Source organism: Bos indicus x Bos taurus, chromosome 7 (genome assembly GCF_003369695.1).
Source record: "Bos indicus x Bos taurus breed Angus x Brahman F1 hybrid chromosome 7, Bos_hybrid_MaternalHap_v2.0, whole genome shotgun sequence".
NCBI lineage: Eukaryota > Metazoa > Chordata > Mammalia > Artiodactyla > Bovidae > Bos > Bos indicus x Bos taurus.
This window is the reverse complement of record NC_040082.1, coordinates 92,221,488-92,239,183: the sequence shown is the minus strand read 5'-3', so window position 1 is coordinate 92,239,183 and position 17,696 is coordinate 92,221,488. Positions and strand designations below refer to the sequence as shown.

At 54.4% G+C, this 17,696-nt stretch overlaps 1 protein-coding gene and 1 long non-coding RNA gene across 6 annotated transcripts in view; one reads left to right on the top strand and one right to left on the bottom strand.

Moving 5' to 3' along the window:
* The window catches only part of RFX2 (regulatory factor X2), a 92,952-nt gene that overhangs the window by 70,062 nt on the left and 5,194 nt on the right, over positions 1-17,696 (top strand). For 3 of the 4 annotated variants that reach the window (XM_027547413.1, XM_027547415.1, XM_027547410.1), the window contains 10 exons: positions 1,647-1,721; positions 6,559-6,740; positions 7,938-8,057; positions 10,159-10,274; positions 11,149-11,267; positions 11,557-11,666; positions 11,930-12,084; positions 13,113-13,210; positions 14,172-14,321; positions 15,098-15,306. In XM_027547413.1, the coding sequence (XP_027403214.1) occupies positions 1,647-1,721; positions 6,559-6,740; positions 7,938-8,057; positions 10,159-10,274; positions 11,149-11,267; positions 11,557-11,666; positions 11,930-12,084; positions 13,113-13,210; positions 14,172-14,321; positions 15,098-15,306 (1,334 nt within the window). The remainder of the gene's footprint in view (positions 1-1,646; positions 1,722-6,558; positions 6,741-7,937; positions 8,058-10,158; positions 10,275-11,148; positions 11,268-11,556; positions 11,667-11,929; positions 12,085-13,112; positions 13,211-14,171; positions 14,322-15,097; positions 15,307-17,696) is intronic. The other variant, XM_027547414.1, reaches the window with a different exon arrangement.
* LOC113895791 lies at positions 4,365-10,152 on the bottom strand. Of its 2 annotated transcripts, XR_003511933.1 has the most exons (4): positions 8,622-10,152; positions 8,362-8,537; positions 6,172-6,570; positions 4,365-5,961 (listed from the first exon to the last, which is right to left on the bottom strand). It is a non-coding gene; the product is annotated as an uncharacterized LOC113895791 (long non-coding RNA). The 2 variants fall into 2 exon arrangements; XR_003511932.1 differs by having other exon boundaries at positions 4,365-6,570.

Below are 17,696 nucleotides of genomic sequence, written 5' to 3'. Positions count from 1 at the left end.
CTCTTAATAGTAAGTCTTCCAGTCCATGAACATAGGCTGTCTTTGTTTGTTCTGATCATCTTTAAGTTCTTGAAATGTTTCATGGCTTTTTCAGTGTACAATTATTTCACCTCCTTGGTGAAACATATTTTATTCTAGGTATTTTATTCTCTTTGATACTGTTTCAAATAGGACTGTTTTCCTCATTTCATTTTCATATCATTCTTTGTTTAAAATAATTGATTTTTGTATATGCATCTTGTATCTTGCAACTCTGGTGCTTATAGTTTTTTTTTGTGGATCCTTCAGAATTTTCCATATTTAAGATCATGCTATCTGAAAATGGAGGTAGTTTTGCTTCTTCCTCTTCCATGTGGATGCCTTTTATTTCCTATTTATTTCCTATTTCCTTTTACTCCTATGGCCCTGGCTAGAACTTCCAGTACAATGTCAAATAGCAGTGGTGAGAATAGACATTCTCAGCCATGGTCAGAAGAGGCGGTGGATGAAGCAGAAGCCCCTCGTTCCTGAACACGGCTCCAGGAACTGGTCCACCCGTACCTTCTGAATGCGCTGGGCTTTACAGAAGCATCTCTGTGGTCTTTGCCTCCCCTGGGTCCTGAAGGGTCATTTCTTCCAGCAGAGCTCACATTTGCATTTTCCATGAAGGAGTTGGGCTCAGGGGCTTCCCTGGTGGTCCAGTGATTAACAGTCTACCTTGCAAGGCAGGGGACACCGGTTCAATCCCTGGTCCAGGAAGATCCCATATGCCTCGCGGCAACTAAGCCTGTATACCACAATTAGAGAGTAGCCCCTGCTCTCCGTAACTAGAGAAAGCCTGCACACAGTGACAAAGACCCAGTGCAACCAAAATTAAAATTAAAATAAATTAAAAAAAAAAAAAGAGTTGGGCTCAGATGTGATGGTTGCCACACATGACCAGGTGTCTCTTCCTTTGCAGAGACCTGCTGTGGCCCCTCAGCCCTCGCCTCTGAGGCCTGAGATTCTATCTCAGAAGCCCTCTCCCAGGAAGGGCCCCCTTGTAAACTGCACGTGACTGCCCGCCACTCAGTCCCATCTCTGTGGCCCCAGGAACCTGTGCCCCGCAATGGCAGGGCTGGGGTCGTGGCCTCTTGGTGTTCTCCCAAAGCCTGCAGCCAGGAGACCCTGGGCATTGCAACATGACAGGCTGACCTGGAAACCAGCGCCACAATCTGTCCCCACCGTCAGTGGTCCTCTGAGTCTCCCAGCGCACGTGACGGGTGTGGGGAGCAGCAGCGTCAGAATTATGCTGACTTCGCTTAAACTTGAACTTACACAGCCACTAAGTCTTCCTGTTGTGCATGCTCACATCCAGACTTGTTACAACTTGGCTGCCCATGTAGACCGGCCCGTATAGACGGGAGGACCCCACCTGCTGCTGGTGTCTGACGGGCTTTGGGTGTCTTTGCATGTGATGAAGTAACACTCCGGGCCAAGGCTTCACTACCCCCTCACAATCCATCCCTCACCTAACCCACCCCCTGCCTGTGTCCAGCCTGGTTTCTATTCCATAGGCACGCGGATCTTTGTTTGGATATTAATACAAACAAATCTTGGCTGATGCTAACTATCTGATTTCCTTTTTTTTTTCCATTTTCTTTTGTTTCTGCGCACATTTTCTTTAGCTTGAAATGGCGATTGAAAACCTCCAAAAAAGCGAAGGGATCACCTCTCACAAAAGCGGTTTACTCAACAGCCATGTAAGTGTGCGTCGACCTGCTGGTCTGCCCTGCTCTGCCTGTCAACTACATAGGCATTTTAAAATCAAACAGGGCGTTTCCTGGTGGCCATGACCACAGGTTCAATCCCTGATCCCAGAACTGAGATCTGGCAAGCTGTGCAGTGAGACCAAAAAAAGAAAACAATGAGTTGACACCTTTAAAGTGCCAAAAAGGGGAAGGGGGGAAGCCAACCTAGAATTCAGCAAAAATATCCTTCTACAGCTAAAGGAAATCAAGATGAACTCTTCCTTTGTGAGAGGAGAATAACAGCGCCTCCCTCCTGGTGGGACAGGGATTAAACTGCTTAGTGTACCTAATACCTAACATCCTGCCCACCTGGCCTGGCAGAGGATAGCATTGTAATAAATTCATACTCAAACAAGCACCACCAAAAAATGACACCGGATTTTATGGGGGCTGCCATAAAGGTTCTTGGCTAATTCTGTGATTAGCTCTTTAAAAAAAAAAAAAAAAACTGGTAATTTGAAGGACTTCCCTGGCCGTCCAGTGGCTAAGGCTCCCAATGCGTCATGGGTTCAATCCCTGGTCAGGGAAATAGATCTGACACAGTGTGGCCAAAAAAAAAAAAAGGTAATTTGAGAAAGGGCAAATCAACTAAATCCTACTGATTTTAGCTGCCTAAGCCCCTTCTCTGATGGGAACACTGTCATCACAGGTTTCAGGCCAGGATAGCAAAAGTGGCCTTGCCTCCTACTGGTTTTTCGGGGCAGGATGGGGGCAGGAAGGGCTGACAGCGCAGAGGCTCAGCTTCCAGGGACAGTTGAGGACGGAAAGCACCATTCTTCCCCAAACTCCTCCCTGTTCCCTTTACCTAAACTCTGAATTCAGCTTTAACATAACTGGAAATTGGTTCAGCATTCTGAAGAAGGGACAGGTGGCAGCAGTCAGAACGTGCTTTTGGCATCTTTTCTCTGGCACTTGGCTTGGGATTGGACGTTCCTTGGAGAATTAAAACATCAAAGAGAAGAAATCCCCATTAGTCAAACCCAACTCCAAATGTGACCCCAGGAAGACTTTTATACTGGCTGAAGTTCAAAGTGAACTGTTCAGGGCCGGCGGGGGTGGGGGGGTGGGTTTGTGGAGCGGCAGGGCACAGGCGTGGCCAGCGACTGCAGCCCCCAAGCTGAACCTCAGAGGAAAAGCAACCTTAGACTCCAAGCAGAGCGAGTAGAAAGTCGTCAGGACACATTCTCTGCTCTGGGATCAGGGCTCTTCAGCTCTGGAGCCGACAGCACAGCAGCGGCATCTCCTGCGAGGCCCAGAGCTCGGAGAGGCACGAGGAAGGAAGGGTGGGCGTGGCCCGGGCGGGGGGCGTGGCCGCGGGAAATCTACAATGTCTACGCGAAACGCAGGCGCAGTTGTCTTTGGCCGCAGGGCTGCCTCTGACTTTCTGACACTTCTCCTCTGGAAGGTGGGCTTGCCTTGGCTGCTTCCCCCAAACTAGCATCCATTCCTGAGTTTAAACTCCGAGCAGGAAGAACCTCTCTGAGTCCGTTTGCTCCCTGCTGGCTTGTTGAGTCGTTTTCTTCCATCGGGAGCTTGAGAAGTAGGATCTGGGGCTTGGTAACTCAAAGAGGAGAGGAATAAGGTCTCTGGAAAGAGTGACCCTCGTGCGCTAACTGGTGGAAAACCTCCAGGAGGTTGTCTGGGCCGGGAGAACGAGGAGAGAGCTGGGGTGTGGCCTGGCGACCGGCGGCTGTGTGTCCTGCAGAGAGAGCCCTTCGTGGTCCTCCCCGACCATGCTCACTGGAGACAGTTGACATGGGCGCCACCGACCGCAGTCCCCATACCCAGGCAGACGAGCCTGGTGCGGGGCAGCGAGATGCCCGGACCCTGGGAAGGCTGGCCTGTGCTTTCTAGACCCATTCTGATGTCAGGGTCACCTGAGCTCCCCAGGCTGCCCTGGGGGCTCGGACAAGGCGGGGTGTGGGTTGAAGGGAACTTCTGGCCTGGTGTGGGAGCCCCTGAGAGAGAAAGTGGGCCCCAAGGCATCTCTGAAACGGAGGAGTGGTAATTTGGTGGCAGGAAACGAAGAACAGCTGTTTTGGAGGAAGGAGGCCTTGGGGATGGAGACACCGTAGCCGGCTAGGGTGTCTGCGGCCCCTGGGTGCATCCACACTAGCCAGGCACACACCACCCCCCAGGGCTGCCCCTCTGCTGTCCCCCGATCTGTCTGGAGAAGGCCCCCGTCGTGGGTCCCTGCAGAAGTGACCTTGGCCTACTGCGTAATCTACCATTCCTCCCCTGGGAGAAGGACCTGCTTTTAGATGAATCATTCAGATTATATGACTTTGTTTTTTTAATCAAGAAACGCATATCTTAAAAAATGATTTAGCCTTCAGTAGTGGCACCGTGTGGAGAAAGCAGTGGCAACCCACTCCAGTACTCTTGCCTGGAAAATCCCACGGACAGAGGGGCCTGGTGGGCTGCAGTTCTTGGGGTCGCTAGGAGTTGGACACAACTGAGCGACTTCACTTTCACTTTTCACTTTCATGCATTGGAGAAGGAACTGGCAACCCACTCCAGTGTTCTTGCCTGGAGAATCCCAGGGACGGGGGAGCCTGGTGGGCTGCCGTCTATGGGGTCGCAGAGTCGGACACGACTGAAGCGACTTAGCAGCAGCAGCAGTAGCACCGTGACAGAGCCATGCCCTGCAATCTGGGGTGGGGCTGGGCTGGAACTGGCAGCTCTGGGGGCTGGTCCTCTGCCCAGAAGCTGCTACAGATCATGTGACAAATGCTTCCAGTGGTGATCGAGGTTGGACTGCTGTGTTTTGGAGTCTCTGAAACCCCCTCGCTGCTCCCCTCAGCTGCATCCTCAAGTGTCCAAGGTGCCTTCCTGCCTGGAGGAGCAGCACCACGCAGGTATTAAGGGCTGGACCCCAAACCCCACCCCAAGCCCACAACTCCCTCGCCTCCTGCCATCTTCCCAGCTCACCTAGGACAGCGAGGTCCTGCTGGGGGCTCTACCTTGCCTCCCCCCTCCAGCTGCAGCCACACCCAATGCTCCAGGAGTGCATGTTCAGAACCACCCAGAGTCAGACTGCTCCTCCCACCCCTCCCACTATGGCCACAGCCTCTCACCCCACCCCCAGCCCCCAAATCTCCCTGACACTGTAGCAGCCACCTGCTAGCCAGCTCTTGCTCAGCTTTCAGGCCCTTCTCATGGCAGCTGCCAGAGTGGTCCTGCTAAAAACCTGGATCAGGCCCCTCCCTTCCTATGCGCACAGACCTCCAGGGCTCCCACCTCCTTGGAGTAAAAACCCGAGGCCTCCCCGTGGCCCAGAAGGCCCTGCACGACCTGCCCCATCCCCTTCCTGCCCTCCCTTTCTCCCTCTCTCCCCCTGACTCACTCTGCTTCAGCCACATGGACCTCCCTACTGTTCCTCCAACACACCAGGCACAGTCGCGCCCCAGGGCCTTTGCATATGCTGTACCCTCTGCGTGGGACACCTTCCCTCAACTCACTCCCTCAGCTCCTCCCCACTGCCCCATCCCTGGAGCTCCCAGCTCCCTCTCCTGGATTTTCCTCATAACAGCACCGGCTCTCATTCTGGGCATTTTACTTATTTTTTGTGGGTCAGTCCTCCAGCAAGAATGAGCAGTGGATAGATGGACAGATGCAAAGCTGAATTATATAAACAGAGTGAGGGTGGCTCAGGAGCCACAGTCAGGAGCATTTGCTCCCAAGAATGAAAAAAATACCCTGAAGGTATTGGGTGGGTGGGCAAGTCTGATCATCGAGCCCCCGCCCCCTATTTATAGGTTAGGAGCACATGTGTTCAGGGGTCCTGTGCCACCAGGGAGCCCAGAGCCAGCGGGAGTGTTGGGTTCTGTGGCTTCCCTCATTAAAAAAGGGATTTGACTGTATCATCAAGAGTGCAATCCAGACAGATCACAAGTGTGGCTAAAAATGTACTCTTTCCTGGAAAAGATTCTCTTTATTTTATTTGCTACTGACATAGAAATCATGCGAATATCGGCAGAGAAAATGGCGCAGAATCACCCAGAACCAAAAGGTGATCCTGTCACCCTCTCACTGTGCTTGCGTGAAGGTGCTGGGACCCCAGCGGTGGGTTTGCCGTGGGTGAGGCAGAGCTGTGTAGGGAGGAAACTGGGCCTCCTGGTCGTGTAGTGTCGCTGACGAGTGATGCTCAGCGGGTGGGGATGACGCCAGGTCGCGGCATCCGGCAGTGCGCCTGCATAGACCCCGGTGCTTGCTCAGGCGGTACGTGAGGCTCTGCCTTCACAGAGCCTGTAGACCATCCCCCAACCTGAGCACAAATCTTGGCCATTTGTCTTCCTCTCTCTCTCTCTCTCTCTCTCTCTCTCTCTCTGTCTCTCTCTCTCTCTCTGTCTCTCTCTCTCTCTGGGTTGTGAGTACAGGAACATTGGTGATGTTCCCTTACCCTGGGCGCCGTGCTGACGGACCGTTGAGCTCGCCTTCATCCGTCTTTCTCTTGGCATCAGATGATCTCTGTCCCCATGGGTTTAGGAAACGTTTGGTGTGCGGGACCTGGGGGGCTTTCATTGATGATGAAGACAGACCCTAAGGTCTCCATCTCGTTCAGGATTTTATAAATTAAGACAGGGAACCTGAAAGTCTGGCTAGAAATGGAGGGAATAAACAAATGAGTAAACAGAAGCTACTGATTAATGAGTGTGCCCAGGACTCTTGACCCCGAATTGGTGACAGTAGCCGTGAGTCTCCCGGTCATGTTCGGGGTGGGCCAGCATGTGACGTGTGATGGTCCCGGTGGGTCCACGTCAGCATCAGGCATGTCTTCTCCATCCAGCTGCAGTGGCTCCTGGATAATTACGAGACCGCGGAGGGTGTGAGTCTCCCCAGAAGTTCACTCTACAACCACTACCTACGGCACTGTCAGGAGCACAAGCTGGACCCGGTGAACGCTGCCTCCTTTGGGAAGCTAATCCGCTCCGTGTTCATGGGCCTGCGGACGCGGCGGCTGGGCACCAGGTGGGTCCCTGGGGGAGGCTGGCAGCCCCTGACCTGCCTGCCCACCCCCTGCCCTTATCCAGACACCCAGCTTTCAGAGAATGCGAGGCACCCTCCTCTCCACGCCTCCTGATGTCCACAGCTCCAGGTGCCCCTGGACTTGGTCCGAATGGGCAGCAGCCAGACCACCCCCATTGGGGAGGGGCAGTGGTCACTCATCTCCTAGGGACAGGACACAGGCTTCCCCTCAGCTCTCTCTCTTTATTTGAAATTTTTCATGGTAACCAACTTTTTAAATAGCAGCCTCCAGGTTGTCTAGCAGAGTGGGATTCACCGTGTCTTGATGCTTTTTGCTGAGCCTGGACTGGCCCACTGAGGGCTGCCCTTGGGTGAGAGCAGCCAGGGACTGTCATGAGCAGGAAACTTACCCCACAAGAGCAATCAGGTCCTCCTGCTAGAAAAAGACAGCCATGCTATGCTCAGAGCAGGGGCTTGGCCCATGTGTGAGGCCACCCTGCATGGCCGTGGCCTCTGGCCTGCCAGGTTAGGTAAAGGAGCATGCATGTGGGTATCAGGGTTCACCTGCACCCTCTGTGAAACTGGCCTCCTGGGGAGTTCTCTGCCACCTTGGGATCCTTGACAGAGGAGATTCTTACAAACTATGAATGGATGGGGGAGGAGGGGCAGCTGGGCCCTGGTTTCAGGGGCATGACCACCACTGCCCTGGGCCTTTCCAGAAGGCTTCCGGGCCCTCCACCTTCCCAGGGTCCTGGATGCTGCCTCAAGACTGGGGCTCAGTCCCTGCTCTCCACCTCTCAGCACTGGTTCCACTCACACTTCCTGTGGGAGAGGCCCAGACTCCACCTACTTGCCCATGTTTCCAGCTCAGGAGACATGGCAGCACAGGAAGCAGGGTGTCTGCAAGGCCGCGTGTCTGTTCTCCCTTCCTAGGAGTCCCTTCTGACCTGTCTTCTTAAAGAAATCGTTCAAAACCCTTTGATCATCATTTCCCCCATAATAAACTAAGGTAGAATCTCCCAGAGAGCAAAGTCTACAGAATTTCCTGAACTTCTCTGACCACGGACCGGTCTGTGAACACTCCCGACACGGTCCAGGGAACATGGGCCCCGAGAGCCCAGGGAGGCGACTGGGACAGAGCCCCGGTCTCGCAGTTCAGGACCCCAGCAAAGAGAGCTGACCCAGATGTTCGGTTCCCAGGGGCAACTCCAAGTACCATTACTACGGGATCCGCCTGAAGCCAGACTCGCCCCTCAACCGGCTGCAGGAGGACACGCAGTACATGGCCATGCGGCAGCAGCCGGTGCATCAGAAGCCCAGGTGGGTGAGCTGCCTCAGGCCAGCTGAGGACCAGCCGGCCAGCCTGCGAGTTTTCACTGGGGGGAATGGAGGGAGGGGGTTTCTGGGCCATTGACCACATCCTGGAGGTGGATGAAGGTCAGCCTTTCACTTCCACTCGGCATGGAGTGAGGCCAGCAGGACACCTCCGATGCCGGGCCTCTGTTATGGTCGGTGACCCACACAGATCTATCTTTGTCATGCTGGGTCCACAGCTGACGTTAGGGTTCACTCTTTGTGCGTACATTCTGTGAGTTTGGACAGAGCTGTAATGACATGTACCCACCATCATAGGACCATACAGAATAGTTTCACTGCCCCGAAGACTCGCCCCGCTCCTCCTGTTGCACTCCTCCCCGTCCGCCTCCAGTAAGCGCTGCTCTTTGTTTTACTTGCTCCCATTTTTGCCTTTTGCATAGTGCCGTAGAGTTAGAATCACAATCTTGCATTTTTCCTCCCTGTCTACAAAGAAAGAAAGAACATTGAACACAGCCCCAGAAGCAGGAAAAAGAGGCTTGTGCACTGAAGCCGCTGCTTCTTCCTCACCTTTGGGTCTGATGGCTGGAAAGGCCTGGTCATTTTCGGGAATGTTCTCTGTGCCTCACACACCTACTCGCCTTTTAAAGCAGGAATCAGCACAGTTTTTCTGTAAAGGGACAGAGAGCACATACCCCCGGCTTTGCAGGCAGACGCTGTCTATGGGGTGTCTTCAGCTCTGCCTGTGTAGCACGAAAGTCATTACACACCAGGCGTGAAGGCACAGGTGTGGCCAGGTGGGAGTCAAACTATATTTCAAAGCAGGTGGCAGAAATGGCCCTCTCACCACCCTAGTTGGAGATACCTGGTTCAGGGCCCCACTGGAATGTCACCTCCCTGGCCCCTTCCAGTCACCCCTCTGCCCCGCTGTGTCCCAAGCCCCTTTCCAGAGTCTACTCAGCTCCAGGGCAGGGGTGCACCCCACTCACCTCCACTTGGCACCTTCGTGCCTTCATTGAGCTGCATGGCTGACACCCCATTTTAGCTGCTTAAGGGGTCCCGGTGACTCCAAACTACATGGCCAATTACAGGAATTGGAGGTCACAGGAAGGAGTCTGCAGTGTTCTCTGGAACCAGCAGTTCCTCCTCTTCCTGGTTTTCCCCAGAAAAGGGGTCCAGCTTCCTTTGTGGGGCTCAGGCCCCTGAGAGCTCCTGGAGGATTTTGGTGCATGTTTCACGGCGACAGGCTTGTGCCATTGGCAGGGGGAGCCCATCTCCCAGTCAGGAGGGCCACGCACATCTGAGCCACGTCCTCCCACCTCCCAGCGAGCCTGGCCCCATGTCCCACAAGAAAAGGAACTCCTCCTTCAAGCTGGATCCCCCTTGTCCATCTGGGCTCCAGACAGGTACCCCAGGAAGCCCGTCTCTGTTAGTTGCTCAGTTTGCTGCCTAGACAGGCTGTCCACTGCTTTCTGGCTGAGGGCAAAACAAAGTCTCAGAATTTGCTTTGAGACCATATAATAGACGTTTGGGAGCCTATGTAAAGAAGTTCACTGTCTTCTAAGAGAGGATTATTAGAATATATACACATAAAAGCAACAGATGATGGACGAACTAATGTGGTCCAATCACATGGTGGAGTATTATGCAGCCCTAAAAGGGAGGGGATTCTGAGCCCTGATACAGCATTGGTGAACCCTGAGGACATGACGCTCAGGAAGAGAAGCCAGACACAGAAGGACAAACACTGTCTTTTCCACCCGCAGGAGGTCCCTAGAGTCAGATCCACAGAGACAGGCAGTAGACAGGGCCAGAGGCTGGGGGAGGGGATGGGGAGTGAGTGTTTAAATGAGACAGAGCTTCAGTCTGAGGAGATGAGAAAGTTCTGGAGATGGATAGTGGGGATGGTTGCCCAACAGTGTGAATGGACTTAATGCTGCTGAGCTGTGCACTTGAAAGTGGTCCCAATGGTAAATTTTATGTGTTCTATTTGACCACAAGTTTTTAAAAATTACACACCCTCCCAAAACCAAATCCTGTCCAGTCCTCCAGCCCCTTCTGGGGAGTGCCATTAGGGCCTCATGGTGGCTCACGTGTTCCCTGCCAGGTACCGGCCAGCCCAGAAGACGGACAGCCTTGGGGAGAGTGGCTCGCATAGCAGCCTGCACAGCACGCCCGAGCAGGCTATGGCTGCCCAGAGCCAGCACCACCAGCAGTACATCGGTGAGACACACCCCCAACCCCTGCCTCCACCCCCACCCCACCCCCACCCCGGCACAGGGCCCGGAGCCACTCAGCACCTCTGGGGTGGGTTTCGGCACCAGCAGCATCTAAAGGGCTACTTCAGACAGCTTTCTTTCCTGCCACCTTTTCAAATTCGAGTAGACCTTCTTTGTGGAATTGCTGAGGTTTTTGAATTATCAGCATGTGCCTCCCATATTAATGGATATTAATCCCTCCAAAATGGAGTAAAGTGACCATCAGAAAAAAATAAATAAAATGAAATGCCCATCGGAAAGAAGACTAGATGTACTTTGAGTCTGACCCCTCTGAGCCTGGCCCCTCCTGGGGGCCCCGACACAGGGCAGCCTGGCCCTCTTCCCTGGGAGGGTCCCTCCCCAGCCCAGTCACTACTCCGGAGCAACAAGAAAGCGTCTTGACTCAGCCCACTTCCCAGGGCAGCCGCAGGAGGTGCACACACACGGGGTGCTCTGTGCACTTCAGTGTATGTTTGAGCCCCAACAGAACCCTCCCGAGTGAGGGCCCCCTGGAGAGGCTCTCACCCCACACACTGGCCGCCCCCTTGCTGGTGGGAGTGGAGAGCCTGCTGTGTGCTAGGCCCCCTGCCCTCCTTTGTGTGTGTGTGTGTGGTGTGCATGCATACTTAACATCACCAGGAGCTGACAAAGTCGTCCCCACCCTGAATCTGAGAAAACCGAAGCTTAAAGGTTGTGTGGCGGAGAGGGGAGCCAGGACTCCATCCTTGGGGCTGCGGTGGGGCCACTAGCACATCCCAGCAGTGTCCCCAGCCTGCTGGCCTGCCGGCAGCTCCTGCACGCCATCCTCGGCCCTGCTGACCCCCACCTTCCTCCCCCAGATGTGTCCCACGTCTTCCCCGAGTTCCCGGCACCCGACCTGGGCAGCGTCCTGCTGCAGGAGAGCATCACGCTGCACGACGTCAAGGCCCTCCAGCTGGCCTACCGGCGACACTGCGAGGTGACTGCCCCAAGCCCGGCCCCGGGGCTCCAGTGGGAGCCTCGCTCAGCTGCACGGGGCCAGCGCCAGAGTATCCCTGGGTGTCCCTGGTGGGCGACAGGGAGCAGACAGCACCAGCCTCCCTCCCTGTGGCCGAGGAGTAGATGGACTCTCCCTTTGTTCACCCCATCCCTTCTCATGGTCTCTCTGGGTTTGGAAAGACCCCACTGCAGCCCGGCTGCTTGCCAGTGTGTTCTGACGACAGACACCTGCGCACATGGATGTGTTTAACCAGTGCGTTTACTCCTAGGCCACTTTAGACGTCGTCATGAACCTCCAGTTCCACTATATTGAGAAGCTGTGGCTCTCCTTCTGGAATTCTAAATCCTCTAGCGATGGTCCCACCTCTCTACCCGCCAGGTACTGCCTGCCCCTCGGCCCCCAGATGTGGCCTTCTTCAGCGGCCCGGGTTTACCCTGCAGACCACCCTCAGACACACGCTCTAGCTTTCCAAGAACTGGCGCTCAGACACCCTCGTGCGCGTTTGGTCTCAGGGTGACCACGGGACGGGGAGCTGGCATGCACCGGGCAGTCCTGCAGCCTCACCCGGCTCATCTATCCCAGAAGAGCCGCCCTGAGCCGACGGCTGACCTGTGTTCCCTGGTGTCCCCCGTCCCCTGCAGTGACGAGGAACCAGAAGGCGCCGTCCTCCCCAAGGACAAGCTGGTGTCTCTGTGCAAGTGCGACCCCGTCCTCCGGTGGATGAGGACCTGCGACCATATCCTGTACCAGGCGCTGGTGGAGATCCTTATTCCGGACGTGCTTCGGCCCGTGCCTAGTGAGCGCCCTGCCCTGACACCCAGTGAACGCTCCACCCCTTCCTGGCCCCGCCCCCGCGAGCGCCCAGTGAGCGCCCGCCCCGCCCCTTCTTGGCCCGCCCCCACCGCGCCCCCACTCATCTGGTCCGATTGATACTCTGGGGACCATCCCAGGGGTCTGTCCCCACTCGCCCCGTGGCTTCCGGAGGCGCTGACACGCCCACCACTAGGAGGCGCCCGCCTGCTGGCCCCCTTCCTAGGAGTTCTTCCTGGGGCTCTCAGGCCCCTGAGGGTGGGGTCCCCACCCCGTGAGAGTGAGGGGGCCAGGCTCTGAGCCTCACTTCCCCAAGGCCTCTCTGTAAACACCCCTGTCTGTTAGCGCTGGGGAACCTCCGTCTTTTTGATAAGCTGGCCTGTGCTTTTTATGCCAGGAAAAGGAAAATAGCAAAATCATTGCCCTTGTCCTTTGGCCTTGCCTTCCTGGAAACTGTTCAGTGCAGTGTTCTTTTAGAGTCTCTGTGTTAAGGTTTGAAATTGAGGTATCTTTCTTTTTATAACACTGGGATTTTTTTTGGTTTTTCAAAAAAAAAAGTGTTTCATTTATTGCAAGCTGTCTCAAATTTGGAAGTCTGTAGAATACATTTACATACATTTGTATGTATCAGGGGCTCTCCCCCTCAGCACTGTGGGGTGTGGAGCAGCGTCCCCTACCCACTGGCCGCCAGGAGCCCCCTGGTCATGGTAGCCACAGATGTACCCAGACATGGTCTTTTGTCATCTGGGGCGGGGTCACTGGGGTGAGAACCGCCAGTGTAGACATAGATAAGCAGAGATGAGCGATGCAGGGCTGGCACTGGTGTCAGGGTCCACTCAGTGTTCCTACTCAGTGGCTCCCTCATAAGAGCCCCAAATCCTCAATCTCTTCTCGTCTGTGTTGCTTGTTCTCGGTGGGGGTGATTTCCACGGCGTGTGCATCTCTTGCACTTGAGCTGATTCTGACGGAGGAGGCTGCCTTTCTCACAACTAATACCATGGCTTGTGTCCCCAGGTACCCTGACACAAGCCATCCGCAACTTTGCCAAAAGCTTGGAAGGCTGGTTGACCAATGCCATGAGCGACTTCCCACAGCAGGTCATCCAGACCAAGGTAATGGTCAGGGTCTGGGCTTCCAGACCACACCGGTCACCCCGGGAGCACCTTGTGCTGTGAAGGGAGGGGACTCCTCTCTGTCCTGGGGGAACTTGAGGCCCCTGGGCTCCAGAGAAAGCAGGCTTCTCCCTAGTGTCCTAAGGATAAGGGGTCCTCCCTGAAGGGCCAGGGATGCCTCTGCTGGAGGGTGGGTGCTGGCAGTTGTCTTTGTTGGGAGACTTTTGGACTGAATTGGAACAAGTTGAATATCTCTCTGCTCACTGTAGGAGGGGGATTCAATCTCTTTGTGGTCGCCCTTTTTGCTATAGCCTTGACCACAGATGAGACTGTAGAATGTGGAGACGAGGCCTCCTTGTAGAGAAGAGGTGATCACGTTCCTATCTCAAACGTTCCTACAGCCTCGCACAGGTGGGGCTAGATATGGGCATCTGGTCTGCCTGTCCCACCCTCAACCTGGAATTATCCCTGAGGCCAGTGAGTCTCAAACTTCAGGATGTACAGGAATTGCCTGGGAAGCTGTTAAAAATTGCAGATTTCAGTAATTCCCTGGAGTCCAGTGGTTAGGACTTTGCAGTCTCATTGCTGAGGACCCAGTTGCAGTCCCTGGTAGGGGAACTAAGATCCCACAAGCCACATGGTGTGGCAAAAAAATAATAATTAAAATGCTTTGAAAATAAAATTGAAGATTTCCATGCCACACTACCAGAGTGTCTGGTCCAGTGGCGCCCTGGAATCAGTATTTTTAACCATCCAACCCAGAGAGCTGCCGCCCTGAATTCTGCCTCACCTGTGCTCGGCACCCACGATAGATGCCACTTGATGCGTGTCCCTCATTGATCTTCAGTTTTGGGGTCTTTGAGCCTGTCCAGAGTGTGGGTCCCTGCTGGACCCACCCTTCCCACCCCTCCTCCTGCACTCTCCCTGAGCAGACACAGGCTCACCCGGGCCTCCTCCCCAGGTCGGTGTGGTGAGTGCCTTTGCGCAGACCCTGCGGAGGTACACGTCCCTCAACCATCTGGCGCAGGCGGCCAGGGCAGTGCTGCAGAACACCTCCCAGATCAACCAGATGCTCAGCGACCTCAACCGCGTGGACTTTGCCAATGTGCAGGTGACTTCTCCCACATGCAGGTGACTTCTCCCAGGCACCTCCCCCACCAGAGGCAGGCACGGGAACCCACTGGCTGAGCTCCCACCCGCTAGAAAAATGCAGAGACCCACCAAACTTAGCCCACAGCAAACCGGGCACCTCACCGGGGCCCACATTTCTGTTGCATGGGAACGGTTGGGGTTGAAGCCCTCCGCAGCCAGTTTGGGACCCATAGGTTCTACTCTGTGATAATTCCCCTGGCCTCCAGGTGCTGGGACCAAGACCTTGATCTGTTTTCTTTAAAAGTTTGCCTTTCCCATGCCTCGTTTACAGCTCTGTTCTGGGCTTAGACTAGTACAGGCTGCCGTCAGATGGGTCCTGCTGCCATATCTATGTCTAGTTCAGGCCCTGAGCTGATCCATGAAATACACTCACACACACAGAGGAGCAGCCACTTAGAAATAACCCAACGGGAGCTTCCCTAGTGGTCCTATGGTTAGGACTCTGAGCTTCCAGTGTGAGAGGCACAGGTTCCATCCCTGGTCTGGGAGCTAAAATTCCATGTGCTGCTCCAGGCAGCCCCCCTGCAAAAAAACCACAAGGCAAAGATGAGGTACAGTCTGAGCTTCAGATGCAAGAAGCCCGCCAGGTCCCCTCTTAATGTACTTCTGTCTCCACCTCATGAAACGGGTATCGTGCTGGAAAAGGCTGAGGGCAGTGGGCATCTGTGCTCATGTGCATCCAGCTGGGGGCCACACTCAGGACGTGTCACTGACCCAGCACACCCACGCCCACAGGAGCAGGCCTCGTGGGTGTGCCAGTGCGAGGAGGGCGTAGTACAGCGTCTGGAGCAGGACTTCAAGCTGACCCTGCAGCAGCAGAGCTCCCTGGACCAGTGGGCCAGCTGGCTAGACAATGTGGTCACCCAGGTCCTGAAGCAGCATGCGGGCAGCCCCAGCTTCCCCAAGGCCGCCCGGCAGTTCCTGCTGAAATGGTCCTTTTACAGGTGAGTGTGCACGTCATCTCCCAGAGAGCTGGGGAGGTGGAGGGAGCTGAGGCCCACAGACGCAGGCCAGCCTTCAGGACTCATTCCTGGGGGCTCCCAGGGACAGGCCCTCCTGGGACCTCAAACTGGGTTACAGAGGTTTCTTTTTTTTTAATTAAATTTTTTTGTTTAATTCACCATTTTTTTTTAATTAATTCACATTTATTTATTTGTCTGTGCTGGGTCTTAGTTGTGGTGTGTGGGTTCTAATTCCTTGACCAGGGATTGAACCCAGGCCCCCTGCGTTGGGAGCGCCAAGTCGTAGCCACTGAACCACCAGGGAAGTCCCAGGTTACAAAGGCTTCTGCAGACAGAAACCTCCATTTAGGGCCTCCCTGCTGAGAAGAACACAGCACAAGCCTTTATTTCTGCCCCTAGAGTGTCCCCACAGAGTGAGGTAAAGGAAAGTTCTAGAGAGAACGGGAGGCGCAGATGGTGGCGGGTGAGAACCAGATAGAAAATCGCAGTGAGAGGCGCCAGTGAGGACAGTGACCAGAAAACAGGATGTGACATGAGTCTCTATCCCTTCACTGCCAAGCACAGGCAGGAGGCGGGGACAGGCGTTGGCTCCCCACAGAGCGGTCCTGGGTGAGGGTTAGGTGGACCTGTTTATTATTTATTTATTTATGGCCATGCCACAGCTTGTAGAATCTTAGTTCCCCAACCAAGGATCAAACCCAGCCCCCTGCAGTGAAAAGGCAAAGTCTTAACCACTGGACTACCAGGGAAGTCCCTAGGTAAAATAGTCCCTATTTTAAAATGATTTATGTAACTGTATTACAGGCTTCCCAGATAGCTTGCTGGTAGAGAATCCACCTGCAATGCAGGAGATGAGGGTTCGATCCCTAGGTTGGGAAGATCCCCTGGAGCGGGGCATGGCAACCCACTCCAGTATTCTTGCCTGGAAAATCCTATGGAGAGAGGACCCTAACAGGCTATAGTCTATGGGGTTGCAAAAGAGTTGGGCATGACTGAGCAACTAAATACAACAGAACTGTATTAGAATTAATTAGGCATGTGCGTGTGTGAATGTAAGATTCTGGGAATGGGCTGGCGTGATCACAGGGCCAGCATATGTGAAGTCTGTACAGAGGGCTGGTGGGCTGCACACTTAGGTGGGAGCAGATGCCACTGTCCGCAGGTGGGACTCCTTCCTCCTCAGGGAAACTTCACTTTTGCTCCCAAGGCCCCTCAGCTGACCAGGTGAGGCCCAGCCCTGGTGTGGAGGCTAAGCTTCTTTACCTCTAGTCGAGAGATGGTGGACAGCAACCACGGCGACTCCCAGACTCACACTGAACTGAATCACTGCCCATCACTGACACAGAAAACTAACAGCCACAGAAAGTAAACGTGGGAGAGAAAAACGGAGGGAGGAAGAAGAATGTGAGAAAGAGAACCCATGGAAGAAAAAAGAGAGAGAAAGACCTGAAAGGATCGACTCATGCAGTTTACTATCCAGTTGATTGGAATTTTTTTTAAATAGAGAAATCAGAGGGAAAGAGAATAATAAAAACATAATCAAGAAGACATCTCAGGGACTTCCCTGGTGGCCCAGTGGTTAAAACACTTGCAAGGCAGGGGATGCAGGTTCAGTCCCTGGTTGAGGAACTAAGATCCTACATGCCTCAGAGCAGCTAAGGCCATGCCGTAAGTACTGAGCCTGTGAGCCACAGTGAAGGCCCAGTGCAGCCAAAATTTAAAGAAAGAAAAGAAGACATCTCAGAACTAAGGGCTCAAGTTTCCAAGAGCTGCCGGGTTCCCCGCCCAGTGAAGGAGCCCGAGCCTCCCTGTGACATTCAGACACCGAGAAGAGCCGATCATGAACGTTTTCAGAGAAAAGACAGCAGATCATATGTAGGCCAGGAGCCAGAGCAGCATCCAGGCCAGGGCGCCGGGGGACAGTGTCGCCAGGAAACCCAGGGAAGACTATTCCTACCGTGCAGCTCTCACCTGAGCAGACAGAAGCAGGGAACTCAGGCTGAGGAGGACCAGCCCAAAGGGGCCCTGTGGGGCATTCCAGTCCCAGGCAGTGACAAACACAGGGAAATGAGCTGTTTTGTCACAGTTGAGCCCAGGAAGACCACCAGCTGTTCCAGGCACTGGACAGCCCGTCAGCCCACTATAGCTGAGGGTTCAGATCCCTGTCCACCTGGCAGTCCACCAGGCACGCTCATTTGCACACTCTTAGCAGAGCTGAGCAGAGGGGTCAGAAGGCTCTTTACTGTCTGACTCTTATCAGCGTATTCTGACCCTCAGATGGCTCTGCTGGCCCAGTCACTCCCAGTCCTCGACTCCGTACTCATGTGCTGCCATCCTCAGATCCTTTGCACGGCCCTCCCCTGCCCGGAACA